General features: G+C 41.2%; 2 protein-coding genes across 6 annotated transcripts in view; both read left to right on the top strand.

The window, feature by feature from the left end:
• Nucleotides 1-9,304, top strand: part of rfwd3 (ring finger and WD repeat domain 3) — a 16,454-nt gene extending 7,150 nt beyond the window's left edge. For 4 of the 5 annotated variants that reach the window (XM_063477599.2, XM_063477601.2, XM_063477602.2 and 1 more), the window contains 12 exons: nt 1,404-1,690; nt 1,771-2,033; nt 2,160-2,215; nt 3,199-3,381; nt 3,464-3,555; nt 5,549-5,663; nt 5,772-6,012; nt 6,239-6,389; nt 6,473-6,649; nt 6,763-6,977; nt 7,108-7,322; nt 8,387-9,304. In XM_063477599.2, coding sequence (XP_063333669.1) covers nt 1,404-1,690; nt 1,771-2,033; nt 2,160-2,215; nt 3,199-3,381; nt 3,464-3,555; nt 5,549-5,663; nt 5,772-6,012; nt 6,239-6,389; nt 6,473-6,649; nt 6,763-6,977; nt 7,108-7,322; nt 8,387-8,530 — 2,139 coding nt within the window. In that variant the 3' untranslated portion in view covers nt 8,531-9,304. Of the gene's footprint in view, nt 1-708; nt 1,190-1,403; nt 1,691-1,770; nt 2,034-2,159; nt 2,216-3,198; nt 3,382-3,463; nt 3,556-5,548; nt 5,664-5,771; nt 6,013-6,238; nt 6,390-6,472; nt 6,650-6,762; nt 6,978-7,107; nt 7,323-8,386 lie in introns of those variants that run through there. The other variant, XM_063477600.2, reaches the window with a different exon arrangement.
• A 2,123-nt stretch (nt 9,305-11,427) lies between these two features.
• Nucleotides 11,428-17,849, top strand: part of LOC134630377 (Golgi apparatus protein 1-like) — a 40,591-nt gene continuing 34,169 nt past the window's right edge. The window contains exon 1 of the mRNA XM_063477598.1: nt 11,428-11,766. Coding sequence (XP_063333668.1) covers nt 11,434-11,766 — 333 coding nt within the window. The 5' untranslated portion in view covers nt 11,428-11,433. The remainder of the gene's footprint in view (nt 11,767-17,849) is intronic.

Raw genomic sequence — 17,849 nt, 5'->3', positions numbered from 1 at the left:
GTTAACGAGCTACCGCGGATCGCCCCGTGTGGGGGGGCTGGACGGCGTCAACACGTTAACGAGCAAACTGCGCTAACGCACTAGTTCCCACCCATGTAACTGAGCATTGCGTGGCACATCCGACATACTGTTTTACTTTTGTCCATGACGCGCTTACCTTCAGGGTCATACTTCATGTGAAGACCAAAATAGTTCCAAAGGTCAGATCTGAATGAGGGTGGGGGAGGTTCAGTTTGCCATGTTGCAACGAGGTCTTGCTAGCTTGCGCTGCGCTCAGTGGATCTGCGCTCGACAGTGCAGCCTAGGCGGAGTAGTCGAACGCAGATCCACTGAGCTCTCAACACAGACAGCATCGTCAGAAGAAAAGTTGATAAAATAAATTAAAAATTTTGTATTGTTCGATACACATGCGTACCGAACCGAAAGCACTGTATCGAACGGTTCAATATCGATACGAGTATCGTTGCACCCCTAATATATACGCGTACACACACACACGCGTGTATGTATGCACATATGTATATGTCAAAATGACTGAACAGTATAGCATGCCATTTTAAGTACATTTATTGTGCAAAACTTTTCTTAAAAAGATTTTAAAATTCCAAATTTTTCAAATAATTTTTAAAATGTAACAGATCTTTTTCCAAACAATGTAACACAAAATTCTTTAATAACAAATAAAAATGAAGATAAATGCTCAAAAATTTTTGATTAAAAAAAATACAAGTAAAATATCAGCAAAACACAAAATTCTAAATTGTTTAAAATAAGTTGCAAAATGTGCCTTTGGAAAAGGCTCGGAAAATATCAGTCTGCTGGTGTGTAGGGCCACCTTTTTTCTTTCCACTTGACTGAAAGTTTGTGTTTGTGGAAGGCGCAGTTTTTGGCTTTCCTCATATTCCAAAACGTGCTTTGCTTTGAGGTGATAAAACAAATGACTTGTATTCCCTTTCTTCGCTATTACTGTCACCCGGCATAATTTTCAAATGATATTTTTCTGCTCAACTGCTGACTGCTTAAACCCAAACCAGGTCCATATGACCGACGTTGCACCGGTCTTCTTTATGCGCACCTCCTCCTCCTCCCCACCTGTAAGCTCCATGACAGCTTGCAGCCACTGCAATGCTTTCAACCAAAACAGGCGCAGCTTGATGACATCATCAACATGAGCTATCGCGGTAGAGCGGTATAGTTAAAATCTCTACCATTGGCCAAATTCATATAGTTTCTACTGTATACCATTTATACTGTGTATTTACCCTACACTTAGACGTTTGGACATGTTTACACATCAGCCATGATTAGTCTGCATGTAGTTGCTGACTAAACAGAAAATAATGTAGTTTCCTGTCTTGTTTTTTTTTTTTTTGCTTTTTGATACACATAATGCTACCCTGCAGATGGAGGCCATGGAGGTAGACTCTCCTGTGGAGCTGCAGGGGATTGGGCAGCCAGAGGGTGGCGTTGCAGCTCCTGTAGGTGATGCTGAGAACGCCAACGCTGCTCTCGTCATGTCCGACTCTGGCAGCAGCACTGAAGTAGACGAAGATGATGATGATGATGATGATGGCAGCGCCGAGGGACAGGCGGCAGCTTATGCTCCTCCAAGGCTTCCTGCCACTTGGGCGTTTAGTCAGAGGGCAGTGGGCGGGGCTACATCTACGCCGCCAATACGAAGGAGAGTCAGGTAAGCTGGACAGCACAGAAGAAACATCACGTGTGCTTTGTGTGCTTCATCCAGGTGATAAACCTGTGTTTGTGGTGCAGGCAGGGCCTCAGAGTGCACTATCCGAGCCAGACTGCAGCGCCTTCTAGAGGCTTTCCAGACTTCCTGCTGCGAGCGCCGGCTGCCAGCACAGCAGAGCCAGAGTCAGGCAGCGCCACTGAGATTAGTGAGTCTGAGGATGAGGCAGAGGGTGAAGAAGAGAGCACAGCTGCTGCTGCAGAGCCCATTGACCCTGTGCCACCTGCTGGGTCTGACCTCAGCGCCACTGTCCAACCTGCTCAACCACAGGAAGCCGCTACGACCAGTGAGTCTCGGCTGAATCCATTTCAAGAAATCACCCTGATTAAAGCTTGATCATAAAGCTGCAGCTGGGTTTATGATACATTAAAATAACCAATGAGCGTCCACGATGATTTTTATCTCTGTTCAGACTCCAGTGCCACGGCAGAAGCCGAGAGGGCAGAAGCTCAAGTCCAGGATGTTCAGGTAGCTTTCAGACATTACTCTTTTGTGCTTTTTTCACATGTAAAACTCAATTTTTTATACATTTTAAAATTGTTTTTAGGATAACTTTATTCAAAAATTCTTTGGTTGGAAAAAAAATCTCAGGATAAGTATGCAGTTACTGCTGAAGAAAAGTCGCTTTCCTTATGTTTGCTGTGATGTTTGGTGTCTTCTTAAAGTGTGCTTGGGTTTACCACACACAGAGTGAGTTGGTCCTCAGTCGGTGGAGGGGCCTGGTCACCGACCATGGGGTACCATCCCTCGCTTCATGCTCTCTTAATTGGGTTCACAAGCTCTGAACTTGTAGTTATCATCTGCAGTGATCTATAACCACCATGACACGGATGGATTACACTAAATTGTGTCTTTTAGCCGTTTTCCAAAGTGGTCTCACTGTCTTCATTCTAGCACCCACAAAAACCAGGGTTTCTTTATTGCGTCAAAAACAAAACAAGAAAAATATGTTTACCATCATCATTTTATAACAAGTGTAATCTTGTACAGTATTCCTGGACTGGAAATTGTCCTCGGACAAGTCCAGCTCCGTACAACACCAAGTCACTGATGCGTTCTTTGATAAGTGTGCAGTTGGTGTTGAATTTCATTCCATAACAGTAAAATCTTACAAATCCAACTTCTGCTTAAATATTAATAATTAATTAATTAAAGGAAGACATAATGTCAAGAATTTATGTCAAAACTATTTATGCATTATGTGGAAAATATATCAACTCAAGCCTCACGTGGGTGCTGATGCGTTTCTGTAATGCCACTTTCCACAACAAGATGGTGCAACAAGTAAGTGTAACCTTACTTTGAGCCTTTGAAACACATCGACAGGCTAAAAAGAACTCACATTCACTGATAAAACCCTGTCCCCAGTTTGTTTGTTTGTTTGTTTTTTGTTTGGTTTTTTAGGATATTTACAAAAAATATCATTAACTGTTGATCCTCCCTGCTTCCAGGTGTCCTCAGCAGTTCTGTCTCCCAGTGACGAGAATGAAGGTGACACCTGCACCATCTGCTTCGAAGCGTGGACAACGGCCGGCGAGCACAGACTCGCCGCTCTGCGGTGCGGTCACCTCTTCGGTTACACCTGTATCCAGCGCTGGCTGAAAGCTCAGAGCCCTTCTGCTAAATGTCCGCAGGTGAGAAGGAAGAGAAATCCCATCGACCACCGGTGGAAGATTGAAGGTTAAAATATATTTGGTTTTTTTTTTGTGATTTTAGTGCAACAAGAAAGCAAAGCGTTCCGACATCGTGCTCCTGTATGCTCCAAAACTGAGAGCGCTGGACAACACGGAGCAAGAGAGCTTAAAGAAGTGAGTGATCGCCTTCTCTGCTTCAACGCACCATATCTGTTTAGCTGTGCTAACGAGGAACGCTGCTCTCCTCCAGCGGGACGAATCCTGAGTGAACTCTGTTTATAAACTGTTAAATATTTGCTTAAGAAATGAAAGATAAACCATTAAAGAATCATCACTTTAAATTGACAGCAGCTGTCTCACTCCATGTCACAGTGATACCTGCAGGTGCAAGTAAACTCTATATGTATTAATATTTAAAAGGATAATGTCTTACATTGGACACTGATAGATCAAATGAAGGAATCTGTTTGTAATCTGCGAACAGGGACTCTAAAAGATCTCTAGGTAGAGTGGCCGCCCCATGATCGGAAGGTCGGGGGTTCGAATCCACTGAACTACTCTGAGGTACCCCTGAGCAAGGTACCGTCCCTACACACTGTTCCCCGGGCGCCTGCTTAGTGGCTGCCCACTGCTGTGAATGGGTCAAATGCAGAGAAAGTAATTTCCCCACGGGATCAATAAAGTATACATTAGTATTATTATTGTTATTATCTTATTGGGTCATTCCTCCACCCGACCCCCACAAAACTGGGATGCTGAACACAATGTCACGTCTGTCACTGTTATGGTTTCACTTCGGCTGTAAGACCACCTCTCGATTAAGTCACAGATTGTTCATTGAGAGATGTTGCAACAGTTTGAAAACATAAGAATTTGTGGAAAAAAACTTTGAAAAAACACTCGGATTTTGACTTCTTCTCTTCCTGTATCAGCGCTGTAGTGGCGACACCTGTTGTTCAGGAGAACACTGCAGCGACTACCTGCAGATAGGGCTGTGCGATATGACCAAAATCTCATATCCCGATATTAAGACATCTATCGTCCGATAACGATATAAATCACAAAAATGCAACATTTTTTGTAAATTCTCTGAATCTCGGGCAGCTCGTCTTACGGGAAGTGTTTCCAGCTGGGCCTCATGTACCTGGAATCGAGTGTTTTAACTGATGCATGAAACTATACATTTTTAGACATAAGTTTTAACGGCCCCCGTTTTCTTTGTGAGTATTTATTACACAGCGTGCTGCGGGGAAAAGTCTGTTCTAACGTTTGAGTCTAAGGTTTATTTTTTTAGCACCTGACGGCTCTTTTTTGCTTCTCATACGTAAACACTCTGCATTTTTCACGTGATTCAGTTTATTTTGAAAAGTCTCAACAGGATCTTGAGCTTTATTGTGAAAGGTTTATGTGGAAAAATAAACAAACGGACACGCCGTGGTTTTACCGTCGTTGTTGCTAACGACAACGCATAAAAACAAGTGCTTGTCTGTCTGTAGTGTGGTTATATTAAATATAAGAGAAAGAGAGAACTTTAAGAAATTAATATAGCCACTACAGTGACCATCAAAACGATGAAAAAATATTGCCGTAAACAGTTTATTTTGCGACACTACGAAACAAACGATAGCGTAAAATGAAACGATAGACGTTTTTATATCGTCATCCGATATATATCGTTATATCGAACAGCCCTACCTGCAGGTTTAGCAGCTAGCATAAACAAGCGACTGTAAGATGATGTTGCGGTGGCATGCAAAGCGAACAGTGCAGAGGGTGTAGTGGATTCTTAATGGCATCAGCAGAAAAGTTGCTTTGCCATCATGTTAAAAAAAAATCTAATTACAGTGACGGATCACAGAACCTGCAGCCAGCTCACAGTTGCCTGTTTGACAAGCCTGAAAATGAAACTTAGGTCACGATGACAAAGCAAAATAATGAATCTTTCTGTTTTTTCTTGCACACTTTTTCCCAGTCTGGATTCACAGGCCTGCTGTCAAAATGGCAAAAATTATGAATAATTGTCTAAAGCCAACTTCAGCTGTCCTTGTTTGTGCTGTTCTTGTTAGATTTCAGTAGATCAGGATCAGTAACAATATAGTAACATGTTAGGTGGATTTAGTCTGTGGGTTGTTAGTCCCATGACTGATTCCCAACAACGTGTTTGTAGGTCTCTGGAGCAGGAGCAGTCGCTGAGGAGGAAGGCTGAACTGGAGTCCGCTCAGTACAAAATCAAACTGCAGGTCGTCACCAACAAATACGGGCAAGCACAGCAGGAGCTGCAGGTATTTCATGTGTTTTTGTTTAAACACAATCAAAGTGCATAAGTCTCCCTCTGCTTTAGTTTAGTGAAGAATGTGATGCTAATAATCTGCCTTCTCTCCCTCGTACAGGAGCTGAGAGCCCTCATAGCCCAGACGAGCAGGACCCTCTCTTCTTCCACGTCCTCGTCCTCCTCCTCCTCCCATGTCCTGAGCCTGTCTCAGAGGGCGGACGGCTCCAGGTCAGCTCAGTACAGCTTCTCCAAGGCGGTGCTGGTGTCTCAGGCCGGAGGCTGCAGGGTTTTATCATACTGTGAACCTTTGAGCTGCCTGCTGGCCTCTCAGCCGTCGCCTCACACCACGCTGGTGCCCGGTGAGACATCCTTCTTTCCACTTGACAAGCGTGATTCTTTATCGCTCACACCAGACACGAAGAACAGTTTCACCCTGCATTAGTTGTGTAAATGTAGTCGCGTTAGACATGCACACATATGAGAGAAGTTCCACTAATAGATCACCCGAGTTAGCGTGTGTGTGCGCGTTTTGAATCAATCAACTTCCCCTTTTTCCTCATAGCCTTCCTCTTTTCCTCCATTCAGGGTGCGGGGTAAAGAAGGTCAGTGTGGTGAACATGAGGGCGAGTCAGTACGTTCCCATCCACAGCAAACAGATCCGAGGTCTGTCCTTCAACAGGCAGAACGACAGCCTGCTGCTGTCTGCTGCATTGGACAACACTATCAAACTGACCAGGTACGAGCACGTCAGCATCTCCAGCCTCACAGAGGGTTGAATCGTGCGTGCCTGTGAGTTAATGTGTTGTTGTTTTGTTCCAGCCTGCTGACCAACACGGTGGTTCAGACCTATAATGCGGGTAAACCAGTGTGGAGCTGCTGCTGGTGTTTGGACAACAGTAACTACATCTACGCCGGCCTGAGCAACGGCTCTGTGCTCATCTACGACACAAGAGACACCAGCACGCACGTGCAGGAGCTCGTGCCGCTGCGCTCCAGGTACACAAAAAGCATACGAAGGCAGAGCGAGTAAGACCAAAAGTTTTATTAAACCACGGTTTCACAAATTCACTTAACTTAAACTTTGAATTGTGGGTGTGTGATGTTTCCAGATGTCCGGTGGCGTCTCTGTGTTACGTCCCGAGGGCGGCGTCCAGCTCGTTCCCATGTGGAGGGCTCATTGCTGGCTCTCTGGAGGGCGGGTGTTTCTGGGAGCAGGTGAACGAGGCCACCTACAGGCCCCACCTCCTGCCCCTGGAGACCTCTGGCTGCACCGACATCCAGGTGGAGACGGAGAGTCGACACTGTCTCGTCACCTATAGGCCCGGTAAGACCCTGACCCCTCAGTCCCTGATAGAACACCACGGAGTGTAGGTAAAAGATGGAGGCGGTGTCACATGATCTAAACTTTTCACCCTCTCATGGCACCTTTTGAGTAACCATCGTCTGTCCTGCAGGACGCTCCAATCCGTCTCTGCGCTGTGTCCTCATGGCGCTGACTCGAACCCCTCAGCAGGAGTCGAGTGAGCTGCCCAGCTGTTCCTGCGAGCCGGTGCAGACGTTCAATGCCGGCTCGTCCTGCAAACTGCTCACCAAGAACGCCGTCTTCAGGAGTCCGGACGGAGGCGGGACGCTGGTCTGCGCCGGGGACGAGGCCTCCAACTCCACTATGGTCAGTCCTTTTACATTTGTCTGTTATTTGAAAGAGCAAATTATTATTTTATTTTTTGATAAATGATCAGCTTTTATTTTAATTATTTTAATGAATTTAGTATTTTTTTATTCATATTTGTTTTATATAAAATATTTGTGGTTTCCTTCGTTAAATTATTTTTGCATTCTAAATTAATTGAAATGTATAAATCTAAATACCATATCATTTTTGTTGGTTTTTTTGTGTAATTTCAATTATTTTAAATAAAATTTAATAATTTAATAATTACATGTATTAAAATAAATAAATGTATTAATTAAATGTATTAAATTAAATACATTTATTAAATTTTATTTATTAAATGTAATAATTATTCAATTCCCAATTACATTTTGTAATATTTAGTAACATCAAGTGTCCGAGAGTTTGTTCTTTAAATATTCCTTAAAAATTAAGAAAAATCAGTGATTCTCTTTTAACCCAGATTTTTTTTACTTGATTGAATAATTTTTAAAAATATGAAATATTACCCCAAATTCTTTTTAATTGTGCTCGTATTTTGAGCAGTTATTTTAATTGCTTGGTAAAGGTGTGCAAACTGTGGGTGTTCACAACAACCTGCTAAGAACTAAAGAAATCACAAAGGAGGTTTTTGGTGCAACACCCTCTTTAGATCCTATTTCACCTCCACAGGCCGGAGGTTGCCACAGGGTCTCTGACTGACACTGAGGCCTTAGCTAATCACTCACTCACTTACCACCTTACTTATGTGCTTGCTTATTTAGTTACTGACCTACTTACACAATTAATTATTTACTGAATGACTCACACTTACTGAGACTTGCTTATTTGATAGTTTAGATAATTTTTTTTCTTGAATGTTTCTTTTTAAAAATTATATATATGATAATTTCTGATGAGTCAGTTTCCAGTTTTGACTTTGCCAAAGGTGTTCTGATGTTGTCTTTAGATTTTAAAATTGTATTAATATTCTTATTTTTTCTTGAATATTAAGCTTGAAGCTTAAATGTTTCCTGATGCTTCTGTCTGATTTGTCATCTCGTTCTCCTTTTCCTCCTCAGGTGTGGGACGCCGGCAGCGGCGTTCTGCGCCAGAAGCTTCCGGCCGACCTCCCGGTGCTGGACATCAGCCCGTTTTCTGTGAACGGCGAGCACTTTTTGGCATCGCTTACGGAGAAAATGCTGAAGCTCTACAAGTGGGAGTGAAGTGGGAGGAGTGGGTGAACGCGACGAGAGCAGAAAACCAAGAGACAAACCTCAGTCCCACGAGGAGAGGACGCCGTCTGTGAGGAACTGTGGGAAATTTAATGCTGCTAAACTTTTACCTGTGCGTTTACACCGCTGAACAGGTTACTGCGAGTGATCGGCCTGAGGAAGCGTTTCACACTCATCGCTTCTTCTTTTTGAAGCGATTCAAATTACGCAGGCGGATCATTTCTGTTTACCATATGATTGTGATTTCAGGAGCCAAAGATCAGATTAATAATGTCTGTGTGTGAAAGAAAACATGAATGTAGCCCAAACTCGTCTATCTTTGTCATGAAAGTGAGTTCGGTTAGTTCAAGCAGGACTTTCCAACACCTGATGCTAAATTTATCAGATTGTCAGTGTTTCCCTAAAAATTCAACATAAGCCCCCCTTTTCTTTTTTTTTGTCCGCCTTTTAAAAATTTCAGGTTTTCATTTCTGTCAAACTCTGTCTGTCTCTGTGGCTCGTTATCGGAGTCAGATTTTATTTAGCCCTCTGACGCGGATCACAAAGTGCCAAAGTAATCTGCTGTCGTTTAAAAGTTTACTTTCTTTGTCTTTTTAAAGGAAGTTGTATATATGTATATTTGCTACCAGTTGTTTGTGTACGCCTTCAAAAGTTAATAAAAAAATGTGTTATTTTTAAATAAAGTCAAAATGTTGGATTTAAACTGCTGTGTAATGTATTTTTTAATGTGTGTATGTATGTAGTATTTTTATTTTTTTCCCCCAGATAATCTCAAAGGATTATCAGCTGTAGAAAAATTTCTTCTCCATTGGATTATCAGAGAACAGATCAGCTAAAATTATGATCTAGACTGATTTATGCTGAGGATCAAAGATGGGTGCTGAACAGAAACTAGATTTAGTTTCAGGTTGTGAGACTTTGAGTGTAAAATCGACCGGGAATGACCCTGTGAATAGGTGTTGGTAGTTTTTACCTTTCCCTGCTCTTTGACATTTGGTCTCTCATCGTGACTGTGGTCGCTTACGATGGAGACTGACCACCAGATCAGTTGTTAGAGCCTCCTACATGAGATGAATGTGCTGACTAGAACTCTGTGGCCTGTCACTGTGGGATGGTTCAGTCTAGAAACTTTCAGTTTTTCTACCAGCTGAGCAAATCAGCTAGATGCTGCCTTCATGGACTGCTCGTACATCATTAACTTCTTAAAAGCTTTTTGTTCGAAATAAAAAAAATCCGACAACAGCTCCTCTTTTAAGGCATTTTTCTTACTGTTTTTTATTGTTTTAAAAAAATTGGGCACTTCAAAACTATGACAATATACATAATTTGTCAGTTTTGAACCAAAAGTCTTGCGAGCTGTAAAAAACTGGCTACATATAACAGTTCCTTTTGTTTTGAAGAAAGTACACTGAACTACACCTACATTCTGCTTCAGACATTTATCAACCACAAGACGAGACCACATCATTCCTGTTTAAAGTAGTGCTTTCAGTCATCCTAAACGCACGCTCATTTATCTGTGACTTATTGATTTATAGAGATTGCACAGACAGTAAAAACGGCATGCAACATCATTTCAATGCACGTTTGACTACTGTTTGTCTTCGTGTTATTCCTAAAATCTTAACTTTCTTATTAAAAAAATATCCAGTCTGAACTCGCGGCTTGATTGAGCCTGGGTGGCTTCTTGGGTGGTTTGTGTGCAGTACCACAGCTTTGGACACAGCTTATAATTTTTACATGTTTTCAGCTGTTATTAAAGGTACATGTAATAAGAAAACAATATTTAAAAAAAAAAACCCTCTGCGACTAGCATTTTACTAGAAATTCCTTATTTAATTATTCTTTAATTATTTTGAATTACCGGCTTAAGCTTGTCATTTCTAATTAGTTAATGTTTTTATGTGTTTACCTTAAAGGAAACCGCAGAGTCGCTGTCTCACCCTATCCCTAGCACGGGGATAGGGTAAAATGGAGGCAGATGATCGTGTATGGTGACCCTTAAACGGAGCAGCCAAAAGAAGAAGAGTTCTGTTAATAAAGAGATCCACCATACCACTCCTGAGGGCTGAAAATGCTGAGCTGATGAGATTGATTATATTTGAGAAACATTGAGGTTTTGTGTCTGTTTCAATACACACTTTGAAAAGTCTGCCATGAAAATACCAATTACAATTATTTATTTCCATAACATCCACTATAACACTTTCATTTTAAGACATGAATCAGTTTAAAGTGCTCCAAACTTACCATTACATGTGTGTTTCACGTTCACACATCAGAGTGACTGAGACAGTCGTGTTGTGTTCTTTCCTGAAATAAAAAGCATCCCCTGAAAACAGCCTGGATCCATCTCCGTTCTCAGGCTGATACTCTGCACGTCACAACATTAGTAGCACCCTGCTTTGAAGTCACGCATATGAATTTGAAATCAAATAAGTTATTGTGAGCTTAACAAATGCAGCAGTCTTGTGACTGAAAGGTCTTTAATCATAACATACTTCCAGGCAGAGGAAACATGACCAAATGTGCAGCTTTAATCTGGACTGGGAGGTGTAAACAGATCTCACCAATTAAACTGGAACAGTAGTCACTTAACTGCTCTGAACCACATTGTATGATGTTAGACATCAAGTTTTCACACAGTGTTCACAGGTTTAAATTTAACTAATAAACTTTATAAAAGATTAAACTTTACACTAAACTAATATGATAAAGAATGCCGGGAAGAGACATTTCCATGGCTGGATGACTCACAGCATGAACCCACGAGGACTTATTAAATATTTATGAACTATTCACTAGAAGAAAGCAATCTGTCCGGAACTTTATCCTCAGTTCCCATATTTCCGACAGCTCCTGAAGGCAGCAGCAGGCTGACTGGCTCTGTGAAGATGGCGGACTGCATACGTGTTCCTCTGCTCCTGCTCTTGATGTGCATCTTTTTGTTTGTACATCCGATTCAAGCTCAAAACAAAGCTATTTCCAAACTTATTGCCGGTGTCGATAAAATTCAGTACCCAGTCGGAGGTCTGGGGCCCGCTGCGGGGAACCCTGGAATCGATGAGAGGAACCAAGGCGCCGGGGCCTCGCTGTCTCGGAGGCGCTCTACCGGCTGGAAGTTGGCTGAGGAGGCGGTGTGCAGAGACGACCTGACCCGGCTTTGCCCCAAACACTCCTGGAACAACAACCTGGCGGTGTTGGAGTGTCTCCAGGACAGGAAAGAGGTATATTCGCGGGAATGGTAGCTTTAATCCTGGAGAAAGAGGCAGGGTGTGCCTGTAGAACGAGCTAAAGCTAGCTGCTAGCAACCAGACAACGTCACGCCAAACGCCAGGCAAAATTACAGCAATTTATGATTTTTTGTATCGTTTTTAATGTAACACCCAGTGCATGAGAGGACTCAAAACATTTTCATAGTCGTTGAAGTTTAGTTTTCAATTCGGCGTGCTACAGTGCCAGGAATGCAAGGAACTGTGTCTCAACTGAATGCTTCAAATTGGAAAAGTGAGACGTGGATAAGAAAAAAGAAACTGGTTACCATTTAAATAAAAGTTGGACTATTAACAGGCCGAATTTATCTGAATATATTACCGACACAGATTAACTATAAACTTGGATCAGAGTACCTATAGGGATTTAATATTGGGCTAAAACTGGTGGATTGTTGGTGGTCTACGGAGTAGTTAAAACACCACGTATGTTTCAGATTAGCTAGCGGTTAAATGTCAAATTATCAAAGAAAAATGCTCCTTTGCTGGTGTAACAGTCCGCAGAAACCCAGCGGCACTCTGTGGCGTGGACAGATGGGTAACCGGGTAACTTTTTAAACCGAGTGACTTTACATTAAAACTGTTAACTGTTCGGCAGCAGTTGTCGCTAGCTCTGGTAGCCTTGGCGAGATGCTAACCCAGATAACGCTACCAAACCTGCTGCTGGGTGATTTTAAGCTTTTAGTTAATGTTTTTATGTTAAAGATCGATGTGAGACAGACTGAAGTGTTAGGACTTATTTTGTCTGATGGTTTTCCCCCTGGGGAAGGCTGTTGGTGGCCTCTCTGTGCAGCCCCGTTATTCTCTTTGGTTTTGGGGTTGTGAGTGTTGACTTGGCGCTGTTAAAGGTACCTTTTGTAATTACCCCCTGGAAATGTGATTTCAGCTTTGACCACAAGAGGCAGCGTTTTATGTTGGGATGTTCTTAGATGTGCACCAATCTAAGAATAAACTTTTTCTTTTTTTTTTTCACAGTAAAAGTCATTTAAATCTAACCTTCGTGCTCTTGCAGTAGCAGAGGAAGCTTGTGTTTAAAATGAACCCAAAAATGCTTTACAGTAGAGTGAGATATTCAATTGTGATGTTATCTTTAGTTCTAATAGAAATAAATTAAAAAGTATATGTATTTTTATATATGTGTATCAATATGAAGATAACAAAACAGTTAATAAAACTCTGTAAGAAAGGTTTTCTTTTAGATTATCACAGTGGCTGGAATTATGTACATGTGATGACTTTAATGACTGGCCTGGTTAAACAGGGAAGGTACCTGGTTTGACTAGCTGCATTGATGTCTAATCAGAGCAACACATTGACATTATGGATAGACTGTAGGATGATATTTTTAGTGAAATTAGGATAAATAATAAATCTCCTCATCTTTGGTCTTTGAGAAAATGTGGGCATCTTACCACGGCTGTTTATGTCCTACAAATAAATCCCTCTTTCATCTGAGAGGAAGCTGTATGCCTTTATAAAACAATATGCAGAAAAAAAGTAATGAGCTTTTTAACTTTATAATGTATTTTCACTTTCGAGGCAGTTGCTGGCTCTGATTGTACATAATTGAAAGCATTTTACAAAAGGGGCATAAGAACTATTCATTACAGTGGACATGCTGCAGCTGGAAAGCACGAGGCCCTAATTTGCGAACCTATTCACCTATGAAATTAACTTAACTGGAGATCTACCAATACATTCTTTTCAAGTCCAGTTAAAAATATGGATATCTTGCCTTTGTGTACCTTGTCATACTGAGTACCAGACACCCTTCAGAGGAAACTCATTTCAGCTGCTTGTGTCCTCTGTCTCATCCTTTTAGTCTTTACCCACAGCTCGTGGCCGTAGAGAGTAGGAAGATAATCAGTAAATCCAGAGCTTTGCCTTCACAAAGATATTTGTTCCTCTGCATGGAGCCTGACTGTGTACACCACTGTAAAAAAATGAAGCATCTGAGAATACGCATTTATTTTTATTAGTAGAATGGTAAATAGCACAGCTCTCAGGTCTCTTTTCAGCTCAGTGTGAGAGCCTCTCACTGTCCTTGTTTCCTTTCCTTGTATCCTCATGCATCGATCAGTGCATGAGCACATTATTATAGTCATGCTGGAAAAGTACCACCCTGAACAAATGGAAAAGCTACATGAACATGTGGAAATTTAGATGTAAAACACAACTCCAGGTCAAAGTACATGAGTTTAAAGCATCTAATACTGAAAAGCGTGTTTGTGTGTGTTTGTCTTTTGGATAGTGCCAAACAAAGACCACAGTCCAAGCATCACTATTTGTTTATGTTACCACCCACATTTTGATTTCTGAAGGACATTAATGCAGAAACATTTACCTCACAAATATCACTTTTTTATCATTGCTGTCACAAATCCCCCCAAATAATTAGATAATAAAAAACTATAAAAATAACAACAACATATAATTGATTTGAATCGACTGGTCTGTTGTCGTGATGCTCAGTCGAGCTTTTTGAGCTGGGATCAGATTGATGTCAGATATAAATAAATTTTGGATCGGTTAAATATTCAGTCGGGGAGATTTCAGGCCGGAGGAGGTAAGAGGTGGAGAAGGGTGAACCGTGGATGAAGGAGAGTGGCCGTAGGTCTGATGCAATTGGAGGCAGAGGTCGGACGGCTCGACAAACATGAAATGTGTTGGAGCTGTGTGGTCAGTTTTAAAATGTAGGTGCTACCCTGTTCAGTCTGTTCGTCCTTCTTTATTTTAGTGCAGCTAAAGCGACATCCTAATTAAACTTCCCCTAATACTCATCTTCTGTAATAATGAAGTTATTTACAGTTGGGTCTGTAATTTTTGGGCACATTTGACACATTTTTCGTAAAGCAAGCAATCAAAATGTGATTATATTGTGATTATATATTATGTTGAACGTTTTACAGTCTCTAATGAGTCTGAATCATTTATAAAACTCATAAAACCTCTAAAATTGCCTCTTAACCCTTGGATGCACAACCTACCAATACCTACACTCTTCCACGAGTGGGGTCAAAAATGACCCCAAATAGAAACAATGCATTTTGCTATAAACTCGGTTGTTATTCTTCAAAATCTTTAAAACGAAGAGTTGTAACATTCTCATATTTGAGGTATTCCTCATAAAACATGTTTGTGACATGAGGCCCTTTGCATTTTTATTTATTTTTTCATTAATTTTAAGAAATTGCAGTTTTTGTATCACTTGTATCACTTTTGTATGCTTGCTCTGCATATACTGCAGAAGCTGGGTCTTCCCTCTGAAAGGCACAAGTTGTTCATCCACTGTAACACAATCACTGAGGATGAATTTCTGCCTGCAGTTGACCAGGAACAGGCTGTAGCAGAAAGCTGCCATGTGGTTTGTTTTCAGACGGTAGGCTCTGGTCCTCCTGTCATCAAAGTGCAAGAAACGGCGAATATCTTTAAATCTTTGAATTGACATAGTGGCCTTGTACAATGGGTTATGCAGAGGACTCCCAAAAACACACCAACTGGTACATCCCAGTTCTTCTCACTTCCTGCAAGAATGGTCAATCAAATGAAGGCCAGGAGCTCATGTTCGATTACATTTTTCTACTCTTTTCCCCTGTCTGTGGCTATTCTTCATCCCCCCATTTTTGTGCATGTCAGCACCTCTTCTATTATATTATCAGACATGAACATCTTCCATGCATCTATTGGGGAGACAGTACTAAACCCAGGTGCAAGCCCTGGCCGACTAATTCAGAATATCTTGGCTAGAACAGTAAGAGGGGCTCATTCTGTTAGACTCAATATCCATTTCCTCTTCAGAGGACTCATCATGTCAGATTCTGAGTCAATGCCTCCGATGGGCTCTTCATTCCATCCGTCCTGGATCATTTGTAGGGCAAGGTCCACAGGGATCCTAGCTGGCCTCATAGCCGCCATGTTACTTTAAATATTAAAAAAAAAACATCAGAAAGGACAATGTTTGAAATGCACAGGAAACTATAAACAGGGCTGCACATAAATGGTCTGCAGGTGCACATTTGCTGTCAAAATAAAAGACGTGTACCAGATAAGAAGTTGGAACGCTCATTTCCGTACATTAGATGTTCTGGAGGAGGCCAGACATTTGTTCAGAACTCTTAAAGATGTCGAATAAGCAAGCTCTGTAAGCAATTACTTTGGTGTTCCTCCACCGCAAAAGAAGCGCGTATTTGCTGAATTTCCGGGAATACTTTTATTTTGACAGCGAATGCACACCTGCAGACCACTTATGTGCAGCCCTGACTATAAATCATGTATGTTACTGTGTAAAAATTAATTCTTGATCCATCAGAAGTGTAAGTGGGACAGTCAGAGTTGCTAAGAATGAAAGTTTCATAGAAGATTCCACAGGAACTGCTTGGGGTCATTTTTGACCCCACTTGTGGAAGAGTAGGGTAGTGATACAAAAACTGCATTTTTTTCTAAATTAATGAAAAAATAAATAAAAATGCAAATGGCCTCATGTTACAAACATATTTTTTGAGGAATACCTGGAATATGAATATATTACAACTTTGCATTTTAAAGATTTTGAAGAAAAACAACCCCTGGGGTCATTTTTGACCCCACGTGTGCATCTAAGGGTTAAATGTTCATTATTTTTAGAAATCTTACTGGTTATCATAAAAATTATATGAACATTAAAAATATCTTTAATAAATGAGATCTTTAGCTTTGCTGCCAGTGGTGCAGCAGAGGGTTTAAACTTAATCAGGTTGATGTAGTTGAACTTGTGGTGGCTTCAGATTGATTTGGGAGACTGTTAGCACTGAGTCACGTTCATGGTCGCTTTTATTCATCTTCATCCAGATGTGTTCCAGAGAGAGTTGTTTTAAGGAATGTGTACTTCAGCTGCTGGTGATTTTGTTTAAGCTCATTCGACAGCTCCTTATGAGAGACCTGTTGGTGTGGCAGCTTCTGGCTGCTCGCTCTCTCAGTTAAGCTCATTAGCTGTTTGTCTTCAGCAGATCTGCAGCAGACAGAGGCCTCTCTCTGTACGCCACAACAGCAGCTTAGAGCAGCTAAGACGGGTCCTCTCGCTGTGCCCATTATCTGCTTACTCACAATCACAAGACTGCGTCCTCTCGGCTGGTAAAAGTCATCCTGAAATCCTTTGTCTGTAGCCTGCTTATGAAAAATGTAGGGCAGTGAGCTGCTTATAGGTAGATTTTTAAGTGGACAGGATTTGGGAGATGGTAAAAAATGAATTTATGAAGGCGTTTTAATATTGAGTATCAGTACAGATGGCCTGCATTCACCCAGAAGGCTGCGGTATTGTTGTCTTCTTGTTACTCATGTTCATCTACTGTTTAGGCCATTTACATGTAAAAATGTTCTAGTTCTAGCTTCTCTAAAGGGCTGCTTTTCACTGCAAATAATCTCTTTTGGGGTTTTAGACCCTGGGCATAAATTACCCCATCACCAGGTTAGTAATTGTTTCTGGTCATTTTTCAAGAAAAAAATGTGAAAAATTCAGAGTTGAACCTTTTACTCCTGTTTATCTTTTGGCTTTTGACTCTTTTCTGACAGAACAAAATGTCAGATTGCTCCTCGTTTCGAAATAACAAAAGCACTTTCTTAACGTTTTCAGACAGAAATTGAAAAGTATGTTAAGAAATACCAGAAATTTTAAAACGTATTTAAAAATAAGTAAAAAGAGAAGAGATAAGAACGACACGAGAAGTGAGGAAGGAATGAAAACGAGCCCTCGCTGTTCTAAATGGCGGCAGGTTGATGATATTTTCTGTCTCGGCGCCATCTGCAGCGATTTCCGGAGGATTTTATTTAATTTGCATCAAGACCTTTCCATTCCTTTTTAATGTCACTGAGAACAGTGTTTAAGGTCATGACTTAAATTAATGTGATAGATGAAACAGTTTGTCTTTTTCCACCCGCTACACACACAAACTCGCACAGTCAGAGGATTTGACGCTTGTTTGATCTCAGCTGAAGTCTTTTGTTTTGTTTGCTTTGACTTCCTGTGAATGTTAATACCCATCTTTGCTTGGAATAATTTCTTT

This window comes from Pelmatolapia mariae, linkage group LG7, assembly GCF_036321145.2.
Source record: "Pelmatolapia mariae isolate MD_Pm_ZW linkage group LG7, Pm_UMD_F_2, whole genome shotgun sequence".
Classification (NCBI taxonomy): Eukaryota; Metazoa; Chordata; class Actinopteri; order Cichliformes; family Cichlidae; genus Pelmatolapia; species Pelmatolapia mariae.
Note: the sequence above shows the minus strand (reverse complement) of the source record. Positions and strands in the feature narration are given on the sequence as shown.